The 17,708-nt window shown below is 40.2% G+C and overlaps 1 protein-coding gene and 2 pseudogenes across 1 annotated transcript; 2 read left to right on the top strand and 1 right to left on the bottom strand.

The window, feature by feature from the left end:
* Positions 1-684: 684 nt before the first annotated feature.
* On the bottom strand, positions 685-4,103 carry LOC115026769 (tubulin alpha chain-like; annotated as a pseudogene).
* A 3,422-nt stretch (positions 4,104-7,525) lies between these two features.
* Positions 7,526-14,800, top strand: LOC115026767 (tubulin alpha chain-like). Its single transcript, XM_029459727.1, has 4 exons — positions 7,526-7,677; positions 12,266-12,488; positions 12,912-13,060; positions 13,658-14,800. Exons 1-4 carry the CDS (start codon positions 7,675-7,677, stop codon positions 14,630-14,632), a joined length of 1,350 nt encoding a protein of 449 aa, XP_029315587.1. The 5' UTR covers positions 7,526-7,674; the 3' UTR covers positions 14,633-14,800.
* A 704-nt stretch (positions 14,801-15,504) lies between these two features.
* LOC115026520 (trans-1,2-dihydrobenzene-1,2-diol dehydrogenase-like) lies at positions 15,505-17,681 on the top strand (annotated as a pseudogene).
* Positions 17,682-17,708: the final 27 nt, after the last annotated feature.

Genomic DNA, 17,708 nt, shown 5'->3' with positions numbered 1-17,708 from the left:
TGTTGCTTATCCTTGGTACAACTTTTCAACAGCCCCCTGAGAACTGGGAACCCTATTGTTGCTGCAGGCCACTGTCTGAGTATGAGCTACACAAACAACACCACTCAGAGAGTTAGTCAGTTATTTTCTCTCCCTCTCGCTCACACAGTCACAGCTGAATGGTATATCGAAACTGACATAGGAGCCTTTCATAACTTACATTCCACATGGGAGAAGATAGTGGGGGGAGGTGCATAAAAGAGAGGTTTGATTTAAGTTTCCCAGTCTGATAAGACAGAAAGAAAATATCTTTAAAGGTTCAAAACACGATGTCTGACAACAAGTTGTTTTTTGTTTTTGTTTTTAATGCATATACAATGTGTTTACACAGTACCATAACTACTTATTCTATCAAATGTAATCCTCTTGTTTTCAAGCTTTAAGAGCTTGAAGCTTTGAGCTAAGATTTTGGATTAGGTTTGTTTTGTGTATCACACAATGTGTCACAGTATGCAGAATAAACTACTGACTTCCTCATGGTGGAACTTATTTTAAGAGATTCAAATGTGTTATTTTCTAAACTAAATTGTTGCTTTATTTATTCATTTAACCTACATTTTCCTTCACTATGAAAACTAAAGCGCCCATGTTAAAACCAGGATTCAATATCAATTTACCTTGTCTTAAATGCAGGCCTTAGGAAAGTCAATATTCCTCTCCTTCATCCTCCTCTCCCATGGTGTCAGTGCCAACCTCTTCATAATCCTTCTCCAGAGCAGCCATATCTTCTCTGGCCTCCGAGAACTCTCCCTCCTCCATGCCCTCCCCAACATACCAGTGGACAAAGGCTCTTTTGGCGTACATGAGGTCAAACTTGTGGTCGAGACGGGCCCAGGCCTCAGCGATGGCTGTGGTGTTGCTCAGCATGCACACAGCCCGCTGCACCTTGGCCAGGTCTCCACCAGGAACCGCTGTTGGAGGCTGATAGTTGATGCCCACCTTGAAGCCTGTGGGGCACCAGTCCACAAACTGGATGGAGCGTTTGGTCTTGATAGCAGCAATGGCGGTGTTGACATCTTTGGGCACCACATCACCACGATACAGCAGACAGCAGGCCATGTATTTACCATGACGAGGATCACACTTCACCATCTGATTGGCTGGCTCAAAGCAAGAGTTTGTGATCTCAGCAACAGACAGCTGCTCATGGTAGGCTTTCTCCGCAGAGATCACTGGAGCATAGGTGGCCAGAGGGAAGTGGACTACGAGGGTAAGGCACCAAGTTGGTCTGGAACTCTGTCAGGTCAACATTCAGGGCTCCATCGAAGCGAAGCGAGGCTGTGATGGACGAGACTATCTGGCTGATGAGCCTGTTCAGGTTGGTGTATGACGGGCGATCAATATTAAGGTTTCTGCGGCAGATGTCGTAGATGGCCTCGTTGTCCACCATGAAGGCACAGTCAGAGTGCTCCAGGGTGGTGTGGGTGGTCAGGATGGAGTTGTAAGGCTCAACCACTGCGGTGGAGACCTGGGGGGCCGGGTAGATGGCAAACTCAAGCTTAGACTTTTTACCATAATCAACAGAGAGTCTCTCCATCAGCAGGGAGGTGAAGCCTGAGCCTGTGCCTCCACCAAAGGAGTGGAAGACAAGAAATCCCTGCAGGCCAGTGCACTGATCAGCCTGTAAAAAATAGAATTTAAAAAGCAATACACAATTTAGTCTAGTAAAGTTCAAGTTACAGTATATCTCAAAAGTGAGTACACCCTTTAGATTTTTGCAAATATTCTGTTATATCCTTTCAGGGGATAACATTATCCTACTGAAACTTTGATATAACTTAAAGTAGTCAGTGTGCTGCTTGAATAACAGTATAGATTTATTGTCCTTTGAAAATTACTCAGTACACAGCTGTTAATGTCTAAACAGCTGGCAACAAAAGTGAGTACACCCCATAGTGAACATGTCCTAATTGTGCCCAATGATGTTGTTTTCCCGCCCTGGTGTCATGTGACTCGTTAGTGTTACAAGGATTCAGGTGTAAATGATAAGCAGGGCTGTTAAATTTGGTGTTTTGGGCACAATTCTCTCAGAATGCTGGGCAACATGGCACCTCATGGCAAGGAACTCTCTGAGCGGCTGAAAAAAAGGATTATTGCGCTTCACAAAGATGGCCTTGGCTATAAGAAGATTGCCAACACCATGAAAATGAGTTGCAGCACAGTGGCTAAGATAATACAGCGGTTTTCCAGGACAGGTTCCACTCGGAACAGGCCTCGCCAGGGTCGACCAAAGAAGTTGAGTCCACGTGCTCAGCGTCATATCCAGAGGTTGGTTTCCAAAAATAGACGTGCGAGTGCTTCCAGCATTGCTGCAGAGGTTGCAGAAGTGGGATGTCAGCCTGTCAGTGCCCAGACCATACGCCGCACACTGCATCAAATCGGTTTGTATGGCCGTCGCCCCAGACAGAAGCCCCTTCTGAAACCGATGCATAAGAAAGCCCGCAAACAGTTTGCTGAAGACAATGAATCCAAGAACATGAGTTACTGGAACCATGTCCTGTGGTCTGATGAGACCAAAATAAACCTGTTTGGGTCAGATGGTGTCCGGCGTGTGTGGCGGCACCCTGGTGAGGAGTACCAAGACAAATGTGTTTTGCCTACAGTCAAGCATGGTGGTGGCAGCATCATGGTCTGGGGCTGCATGAGTGCTGCCGGCACTGGGGAGCTGCATTTCATTGAGGGACACATGAATTCCAATATATACTGTGACATCCTGCAGCAGAGCATGATCCCCTCTCTTCGGAAACTGGGCCGTAGGGCAGTTTTCCAACATGATAATGACCCTAAACACACCTCCAAGATGACAACGGCCTTGCTGAAGAAGCTGAAGGTTAAGGTGATGGACTGGCCAAGTATGTCTCCAGACCTAAACCCAATTGAGCACATGTGGGGCATCCTCAAGAGGAAGGTGGAGGAGTGCAAGGTGTCCAACATCCGTGCGCTCCGTGATGTCGTCGTGGAGGAGTGGAAGAAGATTCCAGAAGCAACCTGTGCAGCTCTGGTGAATTCCATGCCCAGGAGGGTTAAAGCAGTGCTAGATAACAATGGTGGTCACACAAAATATTGACACTTTGGGCACAATTTAGACATGTTCACTATGGGGTGTACTCACTTTTGTTGCCAGCTGTTTAGACATTAACAGCTGTGTACTGAGTAATTTTCAAAGGACAATAAATCTATACTGTTATTCAAGCAGCACACTGACTACTTTAAGTTATATCAAAGTTTCAGTAGGATAATGTTATCCCCTGAAAGGATATAACAGAATATTTGCAAAAATCTAAAGGGTGTACTCACTTTTGAGATATACTGTAAGTATAGAAACATGCACGCTCAGCAATCTCAGATTGTCTCACCAGTTTACGAGTCCTGTCTAGAACCAGATCAATGATCTCCTTGCCGATGGTGTAGTGTCCACGGGCGTAGTTGTTGGCTGCATCTTCCTTTCCTGTAATCAGCTGCTCAGGGTGGAACAGCTGACGGTAAGTTCCTGTACGCACCTCATCTGGAGATACAAATGATTGACAAACAAATGTTTATATATATTAAATCTGAAGTTGAATCATTATAAAGACCTTGACATTATTAATGGCATAATAAAACCTTGTTTTGAGATCATTATCATCTACATAGATATAAACGTTTCTTATAATGAAAATCATATTTACTGTATGCTATCTCTGTGTTTTATTGCCAATCACAATTTTAACATGGATGCATTTATTGTAAAGAACTAAATGTGATACTACAATGGTCATCCTTGTGTTTTACTTTTTAATGTAGAGAATTGCACATATACATAGATGGAAAATGCAATAACCCTAACCCAATGTTCAATCTCTGTAGTTTTGTTAATAATAAAACTACATAAATACGTGAAAACATCCAATCTTGGTAATATATCATCAGCTATATAACAAGCACTGACCGATGACCGTGGGTTCCAGGTCGACAAAGATGGCTCTGGGAACATGCTTTCCTGCCCCTGTTTCACTAAAGAAGGTGTTGAAGGAGTCATCTGCTCCTCCAGTAGTCTTGCCACTGGGCATCTGTCCGTCTGGCTGGAGCCCATGTTCCAGACAGTACAGCTCCCAACATGCATTGCCAATCTGAGCCCCACCTTGGCCCACATGAATAGAGATACACTCGCGCTGCAGAGAGTGAGCAACAATATTACATTTTTACATCTGCATCTTTTTACTTTCCACATTACTGCTTCGCATCATTTTATTTCACTGCTTGAATCCAGTCATCATCATTTAGTGTCTGTTATGGGCTGATGCAGATTTAAAAAAAAAAAATTGTATCTCACACTTACACAATTATTGAACAAATAAAATACATCTGACAAGTGATAATAAAGAAAGTACTATGCACTTAGTATGTTTCACACTGGCAAATCACATCTTACCATAATTGATGTCTTTTCTCCAATGTCCAGGTATTGGTAAGAAGATGTAGTGCTGGAGACAGCTGTGTTACTCTGCCTTTTTATACCTGCAGTTTAAGGTGAACAGTGATTTGATCTGAGCTGTAATCAGAGAACCTATTAGACCAGGATAAGATCCACCGCTTGACAGACAAACACACAATGCAAAAGGAGGTCACCACCCTATTCATTGTGTGAGTCTGTGAGTACAGGTGTGTAAACGTACCTTTTATTTCAGAAAACAGAAGAAGAACCACATATGAGGGGAAGGTAACCTAATGTAGTTTCACTTGGCGGTTACTAATATATGACGTTATGATGTAGCTTATGATAGGATAAAAAAACAAAACACTCCTGTTGCTTTGAGGTAGTTTTTTCATATAACATGTATGATCAGCAACAGTCTGAGAAAGAATCAAGTTGAAATCGAGGTATAGCGGAAACAATACAGTTATTTACTATTATACATTTTTTCAATGACACATGTTGTATGATTCTTATGTATAAATGTGTGGACACTAATGGCTTAATGCATGGATTTGAACACATCATTTATCAAAAATGTATACTGTGATCTTCAAGCAGATTCATTATGGTTAATTTTATTCTGAAGATTTGTGTGGATACTCGCATAAAATGCATGCTAAAAATATAAGATGAGACTTTATTTTTGTTAAATAAAATGTATTTTTATGGAAAGATAAAATCCCCAAACATGTATCATATGTTCTGTATTCCAATGGCACTTCAACAAACTTAAGTGTACAGATTTATTCAAATCTGATTAAGCATACCAGTTTCCCACACTCTTTTCTTAATGTGAAATATACTGTCAGTCATGATTAAGAAATACAATATACTGTATATGATACCTGCTCCTCCTTCCCTAGTTTTTCCACCCCTAGGGAGTGCAGAGAAACTAAATACAAGTGAACCGCCTCATAAGGAGTCAGCAGACTAAGTGGAGTAAACAGCAACTGCCTGCCAGATTGGTTTCACTATATGCAACATAAAAGTCAACCACAGAAAGGGCGCATAAATAATCATGGTTATTTAAATCTGCCATGGGTAACCTTATCACTTACTACACTCATATTCAATAGGTTGTATTGTTCACATGTTCACAATTTTACTCAACATGAGTTTCAGTTGTCAGGACTAACCTAAATTGCTGATACAATGCCATCGCTCAAAGGCAGAACGCTCTCTTTTATTTTCTAAACAAGTCAAACCACTTTCAGTACAAACAGGCACCTACTCTAATATGGGAATGTGGATTCCTGTATAATCTACTGTTTTAAGATACAACACTGTGGCATTCTATGGCTTCTTTGTTCACAAACGTTATGTGGACTTCCTCTATGCTGTCACTACCTTTATTTCTAACTACCTGCAGTTATTTTCACTAAATAAGAGTTTGATAAGTCTGTTGGTTGTGAACTTATTTGTGGCAGCCATACATCTAGGAGTATGATACCACAGCTTCAACTGCACCACTATTCATTATAAATCAGTCTCTCCTGAGGCTGAGATAATTGAAGTCGGTTTCACATTCTTTTAACAAGGTGGTGTAAATGGAAATTATATGACACATTAAAACACTTTGGTTCCAAATTGATATTGGATATTATTGTAATTCACGCAATCAATCACAAAACATAGCAACAGTTTTCTTCTAAATCTTTAGGTCTGGTTCATGTTCTGTCAGCTGAAGTATTGGTAAATATCACTGGGAAAAGCACACACCTCGCTGTCCTTCTCGATGTAGTCATAAAGAAGAAGTGTCCCACTTCCATTGTTTGAGAGTATACAGTAGGTCCCAAACAACGCCCCACAATTAAGTCTTTTCAACAATAGGTCATATTAATTCTAGTGCTGTCAAAAGAAAAAGAGACCCAGAGTAGAACAACAATTACATGAAGAAACAATTTGCATATATTGAGATCATGATACATTAATATGTTGAAAAAACTGTTTAAAATATTTGCAATTTCATTGAGCAAGCCACATGATACAAATTAGAATCTTACAATCCCAATTGGTACAGAAAGCAGGGTAGTTGAAGAGTGACATAAGTAAAATAACAAAACACTTTTCGTGAACAGCTGTTGTGGTGAAAAAAAATGACTTTGAGATGTCACAAGGACTGTTGGTAACTTTTTTTTTACTCATTCAGTGACTCATTGGGAAGCAACTACGACCTCTAGCTTTCAAATGGTTACATTGACAGCACATCCAGCAAAATGGCGTCTGAGGAGGGTTGCTGTCAAGGATCTGTTTGCCAGATGTTCGTCCCACCCACAAGATAGCTGACTTTAGATGTGACCCTTAAATGCACATACATACAAGTGGCAAGAAAGGCAGGTTTTACACTTAACAGTTCATTTGATATTAATGAACAAGGAATTATAGTCTTTAAAGCTGGCCATTTTTCTGACCAGCCAAAACACCCCTCTATCATAAAAAAGAAAACTATTTGCATTGTACTGTACTCTGTACTAAACTGCCTCTATCTACATCCAGGACTTAGTTCTGAGGTTTTCTCCATAGCCTTCCTAAACCTATATAATTCCCCTTCTCCTCCCCCCCCTCTCAATTTGCCTTAAAGTCAGCTTAAAACTCACTTTTATCCATTAGCCTATAACTGTGCATAAACTAACCTGCTCCTGTTGCCTTGCCTGCTTATCTTTGTACAGTTTGCTGTCTCTGTGTGCAGTGTGTGAACACACAGAAACACATTATTTAGTGCTGTAAAGCTAGATAAACTGTATTGTAGGCTATTAGTGCTACACATGTTGCTACAGGCTACTGCAGGCCTATAGCCTATCAGACAGTATCCTTATACAAGCTCTGACACTATTTCCCCAAAAACTAGTGATTGTGTTTTGAAATGCTTAGCTTGATATCATTTCACCAGTGGGACCCGTGACCTCATAATGTTTAGAAATGAATGATTTCTATAATAACACAAGCGCAATATACTGCAATACATATAGTGGCCTGCGAGCTCGCAGTGCACGTTCACGCCGAACAGACAGGTGGGAGTGGTTTGCAGTCGAATGAATATAGCGTCGCAACTCCTCGCCCACCTGGCATTACTCACTCACTCCGACCACATTGAAGGACGACGTGAGGAGCTACAGACTAAACTAAAGCTAGCTGAAAGTTTGCTTTTCTTTCTAAGGACATTCTACTAAGAAACTATCATGGTGAGTATTTTTCTGTTTTGGTTTGGAGATACATTTCGATTGTGAAGTTCCGTTTGTTCTAAAAGTGAGTAGATATTTCTTGCGCAGTTTCATTTGACTTGGTGAGTCAGTGACTCTGTAGCAGTTGAATGTGCTTAAAATGCGCCAGATAGAAGGTGCGATGATGTAGCAACTGTGAAATGCTCCCTCTGCGCACTCGTGTCGCAGCACTCTAGTGTCAGAAATAAACTAAATGACTGGCAGTGAAGCTGAGCTGGCTGCTCGCTTGGATAAGCAGGTGGTCAGTCTACATAGTCAGCACATCCGGAGAGACTTAAATATAATACATGCATGATGTATATAAAGTGTGATTTTTAAAAATAATAATAATTAAAAATGTTTTTTTTTTTTTTTTTTTTTTTTTTTTGCATTTATTTTAACAATCGTTCAGGATTTATTTCAGATTAAGTGATCGATATTCTGTAAAATAGCATTTTTACAATATAATGCCTTATTCTAGGCCACTATGTGGTTAGGTGTGTTGCATGCGTCAGTAAGGAATTGCGGTGCAACTATCAACAAGTCAGTTCAGATTGAGACTAGTTTTTCGGCAGAGCAGGTTATCTTTTCCGGTTGTTTTTCAAACAGCCATGTTTAAATTGGAACAGTGGGCTGGGCTTCTGTAACGACAATTTTGAAAGTTGCATCCATTCAGTAGAAAGCAAAGATACTTACTATTCATAGTTAAATGGGACAAATGGCTAATCCCTGCCATAAAGAGATACAGAGATAATCTTGCAGCCTCTTTGAATGGTGAACTTGATTGTAATCACTTTTGACATGAACCATAGTCCCATGTCTGTCAGGAATTTAACTAGCACGCAGACTCTCATGCAACCTTGTGTTCTGTTTGCACTGTGTAGTATAAACACAGTTTGTTAGCATTGTCAGTAGTGAGTGCTTATAAAAACCAAATGGCATCAATGTGTACTGAGTACACTCCCACAGTATACCCGCCTTGATCAAATAGTCCTAATCGGTAAAATGTAGTTCCTATATTAATGTTTTAAAAAATGTCAAATCTTAGAACTACTGTTAAGAGTTACACTAAATGCGTGATGAACCTAAATAGCAATGTATGCATAAAGAACAGGTTTACATTTGTTAAATATACCAAGGGTCATCAGTGAAATCCAATGGCTGTCCCACGCCTCTGCAATATGTTCTTTTTTTAATTGGCATAATCCATGCTTGTAGTACAATAGTTCACTTCAGAATGACTCATCAGAACATGCTATGAAAGCACTACAGTCAATTCAAAAGAGTCTTATCTTTGGAGCATGAATGTGCTCAGCTACAGTTTTGTATTAACTAACCTAACTGCCGATATCACAATGAAACTTTTTGGTTAACTTTTCCACCATAACACGTTGCTTTTAAGCTAGTTAAAGCACATTTGTTCCAGTTTTTAAAACTGGAACAGTCAGCAAGTGCAGGCTCATCAGGTTTGTCCACAGCAATTGAGTAAGGCTGAGGCATCACCGCAGGAAAGACCTAGGGCTCATCTATTATTCATCAGAATCAATAGTTTTCATCCCTAACCATCAATATCCACGTCAAATTGTATGGCATCTGTTTACAGTTGTGATCATTTAATCTAAGGCACTAGAGCCAAGGGTATTTCCTCTAGTGCATTTATTTAGTAAATTGGATCACATAGGGAGCATTGAAAGGGTTCACAGTTTTTCACTTCAATAACGGACACACAGCGAGGTGTGAGCTTCAATGCAAGTCCATCAAAAATATAAATGCATCGCATAACTCTTCTCCAGCACATAATGCTTTAAGGGTTTAGGTTTTTGACACATTCAAGGGGAGATTTTGGCCTTAGGGTGACAACAAAAGAAGGGACAAAAGAACAGCAAGTTAGTCATCCTCTTGGTCCATGAATATCCACAATAAATTAATGAATTCATGCCAATCCACTTGTTGGATCTGTGATTGGCAGAATTTTTATGGCTGATGGTGGTGCTACATAAATGATTGGGGTCTCAAAATCATTATAAACCATCCTCAAAGGGCCATAAATATCCATACCAACTATCATGTCAATCTGGCCTGTAGATGTCAACGCATCCAGGTTTAGACTCAAAGGTGTCGGACAGAATAATTGACCCAACGAAAAGAGAAATAAAGAATGAACAAAAAACAATTGAGCATTAAAACAATGTGTAAACATACACAATGGAAAGAATGAAAGAATGTGTGCTTTTGCTCTTGAAGCATAGTTTTATATCTATCACAATAAACTAAATAGATTGCAGTTTAGTTCTGGACAAGAGTCCATTAAATCATTATCTATCAGTCTTTATGGTACATTGCCTATTTTCATGTTATAGAAGCTGAACGTGCTGTGATGACGGGATATTAAGGGATCTCTGTTCCCATGTCTGCTGATATGAAAAAGCTTTTAAAGCTTAATTTGCTCTTTTTCTATTTGCTATGCTCTCTGTCTATGTAGTTTATTTCTTAGTTTTAGTTGACAACAAAACTAGAATCTCAAGTCCATGTGGGCTCAGACATGCCCTTGTTAACGTCATACAGACACACCCTGACCGGTTCTAGGGACCAGAAGAAGTTCAGCAGTTTGACACTACTTTTTTATTATTTACTGTTACCTATTTATGCTTGAGGGCATGACAAACGATATATCATTACAGTAACATCATTTTGACAGAACATCTCTGTAGCCTTTTTACATTTATCATTTTCAGTTTTAATGTTAAAGAACACATTCAACTTGACAGTGACTACTATTTTGGGGACTGCCAGTCCATGTTTACTGAAGCTGTAAATCTACTGCTAGGTATCAGGTTAGGAATCTAAAACAGCTGCTACACATAGCTCTGCTGAGCTGGAAACTCAGTTCCAGTGTAGGGAGGGTCGACTTTGCTTTGGATAGCTTCTGATGATGAAGTATTGAATACATCTAAAATCCTTTTGACCAACATGGATTGGTGAGGTTTTACAGACTCTATAATTATACAGCTCCACCAACCCTTTCCCTTGCCTGTCCGATCATTGAGAAGGGGAACGTTGGGGGAAGGATAAAAATAGCAGCCTGTCATAAGGTGTGGCTATATAGTATGTCAAAGTGTATCACTGTTGTATGGAGTGAGATAAAGTAATAGGAAAATGGTGTTACAATGCTTACTTGTATCTTTCATCTTTCTGAATGCAAATATTGGCTTTTGTCTTGTTTGCAATGTTAGTTGAACATTTAGAATGTTAAGACATCACTCCAGGCACTGGTAACTTGCGGTGGACATGTGTGAACATGTTAACATTCTGAACTAGAGGTGGGTAATATGGATAAAATCTTCTATATGTAATTATATTCTTAGAAATCAATTGACAACTTTTGGTGGAATATACTAGACAGGAATGTCTTGTTTTTGGATTAAACCATCTAATTGGATACCAGAATAAACTAAGGTTCTTCATCACATTACTACAAAATTAATAAAAACCATTCAGTATTGCCATAAAACAGTCAGTTTGAATTAGCTGTGACATTACCTGCATTGATACCATACAGGACATGTTAAAGGGACCGCTACCATTGCATAAATTGTAATGTAAAAACCGGATTGACAACTAACGCCTCAAGGTATATATCGTTACATTGCTCAAGCCTGAGCCTGTCAGTTAAGTAAATATGTCGTGTCCAGCAATATACAAGTACAAGGCAAATGAATCGACTTTGACTGTAATCTTTTATAGATTATCTGACTCAAGCAGATTGCTGCATTTTAAACCTTGTTATAAGTATTTTCATACTTCTTTACATGTTGGCACCTTTTCTCTCAGAATCATTTTGTATATCCAAACATTCTCAAGTATATATTTGGGCAAATACTGCAGGAAGAGGCTAATGCAAATACAGTAATGCATGTAAAGTGTAATGAAATCATGTGTCTTGTTGAGATGGTTTAAGATTTATTCAGTGTTTTTCAGGTTATCAGAATATTTCGAAAATTACGTGTCAATACTGCTGGGCGTTCCTTTTATTTAGAAGCCCTGGAAAATCTTTCTAATGCTGCGATCCCTATGTTTCTGTTAGCTCGATGGTTAATGTTAGCTACTGCATTCAAAGTGGTCAGCAAACGCACACCGTGTGTAGGTAAAGTATTGTGTGGCGATTTGGGTCATTCCGTTTAAAGGTGTCTTTTTTTATTTGGCTCATCTCTGAAATTGTACTCTGAACTCGACCTCCATTTCAGCTGAAGAGCCTCGCTCACAGACAGTCACATGAGCCCCAGTGACAGCTGCAGTAAATCTATTTAGCTTGTTCTTCCAACTTCACCTTCTTTCCCCCTACACTGTATCTATTTGCTTCCACCTAGTGGCTGAGTTTCTACATGACTCCTTTTGGATTCCTGTAAATGGAGTGTTTGTGTCAAATCAAAGCTCTTAGCTCACTAGAAAAAACCATACACGGTAGATGAGCATAATCTTTTGTCTTCCTTGCATTGCTGCTCTGTATTTACCTTCTGTCCTCTTTTTATTTTTTATTTGCCCCCTTAACTTCTTCTCTCTTCTCTTCCAGCGTGAATGCATCTCTATCCACGTAGGCCAGGCCGGTGTCCAGATGGGAAACACCTGCTGGGAGCTTTACTGTCTGGAACATGGCATCCAGCCGGACGGCCAAATGCCCGACCGCAAGGCCGTGGGAGGCCACGACGACTCCTTCACTACCTTCTTCAGTGACACTGGGTCTGGGAAGTATGTCCCCAGAGCTATCTTTGTTGACCTGGAACCCACTGTCATTGGTCAGTAGTTTCTTTTATTTTTTTATTTATTTTTATATAAGGTTGGAGTGTGTCAAGTTTTTATCAGGAATGAGCAATTTGAGATTATGATAATATCTCCTTTTGTGGCATATATAAATGCAATGCTCAATACAGATTTCATGGTAAAATTGAGAAAACATATTCTAATCATTCTCCATAGAAATGGTCCATCCAGTTGTCAATAGCCTACTCAACATAGAGGTTATATTGGACTATGTTTTGAGGATGTTGTTGGGTCTTACTAATTTTGTCTTCACGGTTAACCAAACTACACACATTTCCATCTGCTTGGTGCAAATAATGAGATATCCTAGTGATTCCTGTGAAATGATTTATCCACTTGTAGCACTTTGCATAACAGATTTAGAATTTGTTTTCTCAACTGTCACTTTTATTTTCCAGATGAGGTGCGGACAGGAACGTACCGTCAACTATTCCACCCAGAACAAATGATCTCCGGAAAAGAAGATGCAGCCAACAACTACGCCCGTGGACACTACACCATCGGCAAGGAGATCATTGACTCTGTCCTGGACAGAATCCGCAAACTGGTAAGGCACTTTAGTGGTAGTTGTCAGAAAACATGAGATTCAACAAGCTATGTAACATGTGGGCTCATTAAAAAAAAATACACCTACCACCATCTGACTATATCCACCTGCTGCTTGAGAACTACCTTTGCAAAGGTGCACTATATTTTTCTCGCTAGCCAATCAGAGCAGACTGGGCTTTTTTTGGGAGGGGAACTTAAAGAGACGGCTGCTAAAACGGGTTTATTCAGGCAAACGGTAAAAATAATGGGCCATTAAAAAAATTATATACAAGTATGAACCTGAAACTGTGCATAATATTTCCCCTTTAATGAACCTTATGCTGCCACTGGTGCAGAATGGGTGCAAACGGCCTTTTTAAAGAGACTGAAGGTTACAGAGCAAGGGTTGTAATGTGTAACAGTTCAGTGCCATTTCACTAATCAATTACACAATACTAGGGATATGGTACATTTATATTTTAATCTTTCATAAAACATGTGTTTAACAATTGCAAAATATTGTATTTTATTATGATACACATCAGTATAAAGCAGTGCTTTGCATTTTAATATCATTTTTCTCCAGTCTGTGTAATATGTTTCTCTCTATCTGTAGGCTGATCAGTGCACAGGTCTCCAAGGCTTCCTTGTCTTCCACTCCTTTGGTGGAGGCACAGGCTCAGGCTTCACCTCCCTGCTGATGGAGAGACTCTCTGTTGACTTTGGCAAAAAGTCTAAGCTTGAGTTTGCCATCTACCCGGCCCCCCAGGTCTCCACCGCAGTGGTTGAGCCTTACAACTCCATCCTGACCACCCACACCACCCTGGAGCACTCTGACTGTGCCTTCATGGTGGACAACGAGGCCATCTACGACATCTGCCGCAGAAACCTCGATATTGATCGCCCGTCATACACCAACCTGAACAGGCTCATCAGCCAGATAGTCTCGTCCATCACAGCCTCTCTTCGCTTCGATGGAGCCCTGAATGTTGACCTGACAGAGTTCCAGACCAACTTGGTGCCTTACCCTCGTATCCACTTCCCTCTGGCCACCTATGCTCCAGTGATCTCTGCGGAGAAAGCCTACCATGAGCAGCTGTCTGTTGCTGAGATCACAAACTCTTGCTTTGAGCCAGCCAATCAGATGGTGAAGTGTGATCCTCGTCATGGTAAATACATGGCCTGCTGTCTGCTGTATCGTGGTGATGTGGTGCCCAAAGATGTCAACACCGCCATTGCTGCTATCAAGACCAAACGCTCCATCCAGTTTGTGGACTGGTGCCCCACAGGCTTCAAGGTGGGCATCAACTATCAGCCTCCAACAGCGGTTCCTGGTGGAGACCTGGCCAAGGTGCAGCGGGCTGTGTGCATGCTGAGCAACACCACAGCCATCGCTGAGGCCTGGGCCCGTCTCGACCACAAGTTTGACCTCATGTACGCCAAGAGGGCCTTTGTCCACTGGTATGTTGGGGAGGGCATGGAGGAGGGAGAGTTCTCGGAGGCCAGAGAAGATATGGCTGCTCTGGAGAAGGATTATGAAGAGGTTGGGATTGACTCCTTTGATGAGGATGAGGAAGGAGAGGAATATTAGATAAGTTTAGCTCACATTTGCCAGTTGTTTTCAGGGACAAAACTTGTCCCTTTAGACAATATTTAAGAAATGCAACACATGTTGCATGTTTTTCAAATTTAGACGTATGTTTTTATTTTTATTTAAAAATGTACCTAGCTACCAATAAAGCTGTTGTGCCATCAAAAATGCTTTGTGTCAATTTATACCTGTTTATTTGTTTTATCAAAATGTAAACGATAGGAACTTTGTTTATTCACCCTGATTTAGTTTGAAACTTGTTGCCCTATAAGTCTTTCCCCAAAATGTATTTCCTTCTGTTTTTTTACTTTAAAAATGAATTCTTCAGTTTCTTTTATCAAACTTTTTATTGATTGTGAACCTGATAATTTATTTTAACAGTGTTGAGAGCAAGTGTTCGTTTATTGCTTGGCCTTATTTTGTTGCAATGTCTGTAGCTTTACAGCTCAGCCATTAGGGTTCAGTGAAATCCATCTTGTGAAGCAATTTCTACGGAGCAGGAACTGGTCTCTAGGACCGTTCAGACATGCACCTTAGTAGAACCATTCTTGGGTCACCTGACCTTTTTATATATTACCATATCAATTTGGTAACATGAAGACAATCATATGTCTCATATAAACAAATCATTTTTGTCGTATTATATATGGTGGACAACTAAACAAACCGAAATCCTTGCTTAAAATGTATTCTGGTGCTACGGAGTCATTCTCTGCCTTTTGCTTCGTTCATGCTGGGAAACTTGGAACCGCTCTTTTTATGACAGTTCATGTCCCAACTTTGATTAATGACAGTCATCGAGCTAACTGATACATCACGAAAATGATCAAATGCAGGCCTTATCTGGATATCGATATTCTGGGGATTGTACCATGTCCAGTGTGGAGGCGCCCCTAGTGGAGAGCAGAGGTAAATACGTCGCAGGGTTGTGTATGCAACTGCTAATCTGATAGTTGAAACGTTGAGTCAATGCTAGCTAATTTGCAATGGCAACACGCTGTGGAATATGCAGTGCAGGCTAAATTAGTCATGATTTCGTTGTTTCTTTGAGGACCCTGAATCCCAAAGACCACTGGTAACTTGTGAAGTGTATTTCAGCTAATGTACACACCTACCAAAACGTTGCATACAGTGGAAGATGTGTACTGTGTAAATTGCATCACAACAGAAAACGTGTAAATTAATCATATACTTTGTGTTTAAGTGTGTACCAAGCCCTATTGCATTGATGGGTTAGCCTAAATAATATTGGCAATGACTGAATTGAGAATATAAACACGCACACAAGTAGTTATTAACTGTTCCCATTAGTCTAACCTCAGAGGTGCCCTTGAGAAAAGCAATCAATCCCATAGTTTGCCCTTTTCACTAATAAGTCACTTCTGTCTGCAGCTGACAGATGTCAGCCTTGAACCACTGCACACTTCTGAACTGGTTTCTACATAAGTGTCTACAAGTATGAGGAAATGTGGTAGATGCTCCTCACTTCCCCTTCCAGCAGGTGCAATTAAACCTTTTGTTGCAACACAACACCCAGTATTCTTTAATTGGCACCATTAAGCAGCAGGGAGAACAGAAATGTATGTGGTAATAACTGAATTTTTTTTCTTTCCAGGTTATTTACTCTACTCATTTGTGAAATTATGGTTGCTCCTGCATTTCAATAATCGACAAATTTCTGCTCATTGTTATTTTATTTGAATTTCCGTAAATAGTCATTCAATATAAATCACTGCACACATAAATGCTGCATTACTTCAAACGTACGTTCATCCTCAGATGGTGGCTGCAGCACGCTGAAGAATTAGCCAAAAAGCACAACATCTATCGAGCATATGGGAGTTATGAGTTGGCAAAAGATCCAGTCATTGGTGGGTTTTTCTTTCAGCATATGGCATACTATTTTGGTCTAAATTGAATCAACAAATTCAGATGTCTTTAGGCCAGTTACTGAATCTCAACCAGCTCCAAGACTAGTGGTCTCTGAATTACATACATGCACTACATGGATAAGTCAAGTCTTAAATAATGTTCCTAAACACCACTCTTTCTTTCCCTCTCATATGAGGTTTTATTTGACTGTTGCCTCTGAGTTTAGTGTCCTGTAAGTCTGTAACTTGTATGGTACTGTTACTATTTGATCAGGTCTCTCTTGAGAATCAGACCCTGTGTCTCAATGAGATTTTACCTGTATAAATAAAGGCTAAATAAAATAGATGTGTACATCGGCACCATCCATCCTTACCACCTGACTACTGGTAAACTCTTTATGAAGTCCAAAAAGAACGTGTTTATTGAGAAGCCTGTTGCCATGAATTCAAGGGAGATGCAGGAATGCATCACTGCATCCTGATACAATTTTGTCTTTGTCTTTCTCATGGAGGTAACTAAATATATATATATATATTTAAACTGAAATTACATTTACCATTCACTATTTATCTGTTCAAACCATTCCATGTCTCCATTCAGGCAATGTTTCTTTCCTTTATCACTTGAAGTGAGGAGACTGCTGGGCCAGGGTAAAGTGAGGGATGTTCAGATGGTGAGGGTGGATCTGGGGGCTCAACTCACCCACATTCCTCACTTGGCTGAGAGAAAGCTGATAGAGGGGGAGCACTGCTGGATCTGGGCATCTACTGTCTGCAGTTTATTCCTCATGGTTTCCAATGGTGAGAGGCCCGAGTCCCTCCAAGCCACAGGGCATTGCATTGACATAGGTGATTGTCTCGAAGAAGTCAATTTACCAAGAAAATATTTGAGAAAATAATCACTTATATTCTTTGAATGAATAGTCACAATTTGAAAACCCTGATCTCTTACATATAATCCAGATTTCCTTTATGTACAGAGTTATAAAACCTTTCACCACATGTTTTGTCCAGGTGTTGATGGAACAGCAGTTTTGGTCCTAAAGTTCTCACGAAACAGCCTGGCCATTTGCACTTGTTCAATCACCATGATGCTGACCTGTGAAGTTATCACTGGGACCAAAGGCACCATTAAGATAATGGCATACAGCAAGAAAAGTAGAAACATCTCCAAATAGGACCAACTAACATAATTATTAAAATAT

Source organism: Cottoperca gobio, chromosome 21 (assembly GCF_900634415.1).
Source record: "Cottoperca gobio chromosome 21, fCotGob3.1, whole genome shotgun sequence".
In the NCBI taxonomy this organism is placed as follows: Eukaryota; Metazoa; Chordata; class Actinopteri; order Perciformes; family Bovichtidae; genus Cottoperca; species Cottoperca gobio.
The sequence above is the reverse complement of the archived record's forward strand: the minus strand, read 5'-3'. Positions and strand labels throughout refer to the sequence as shown.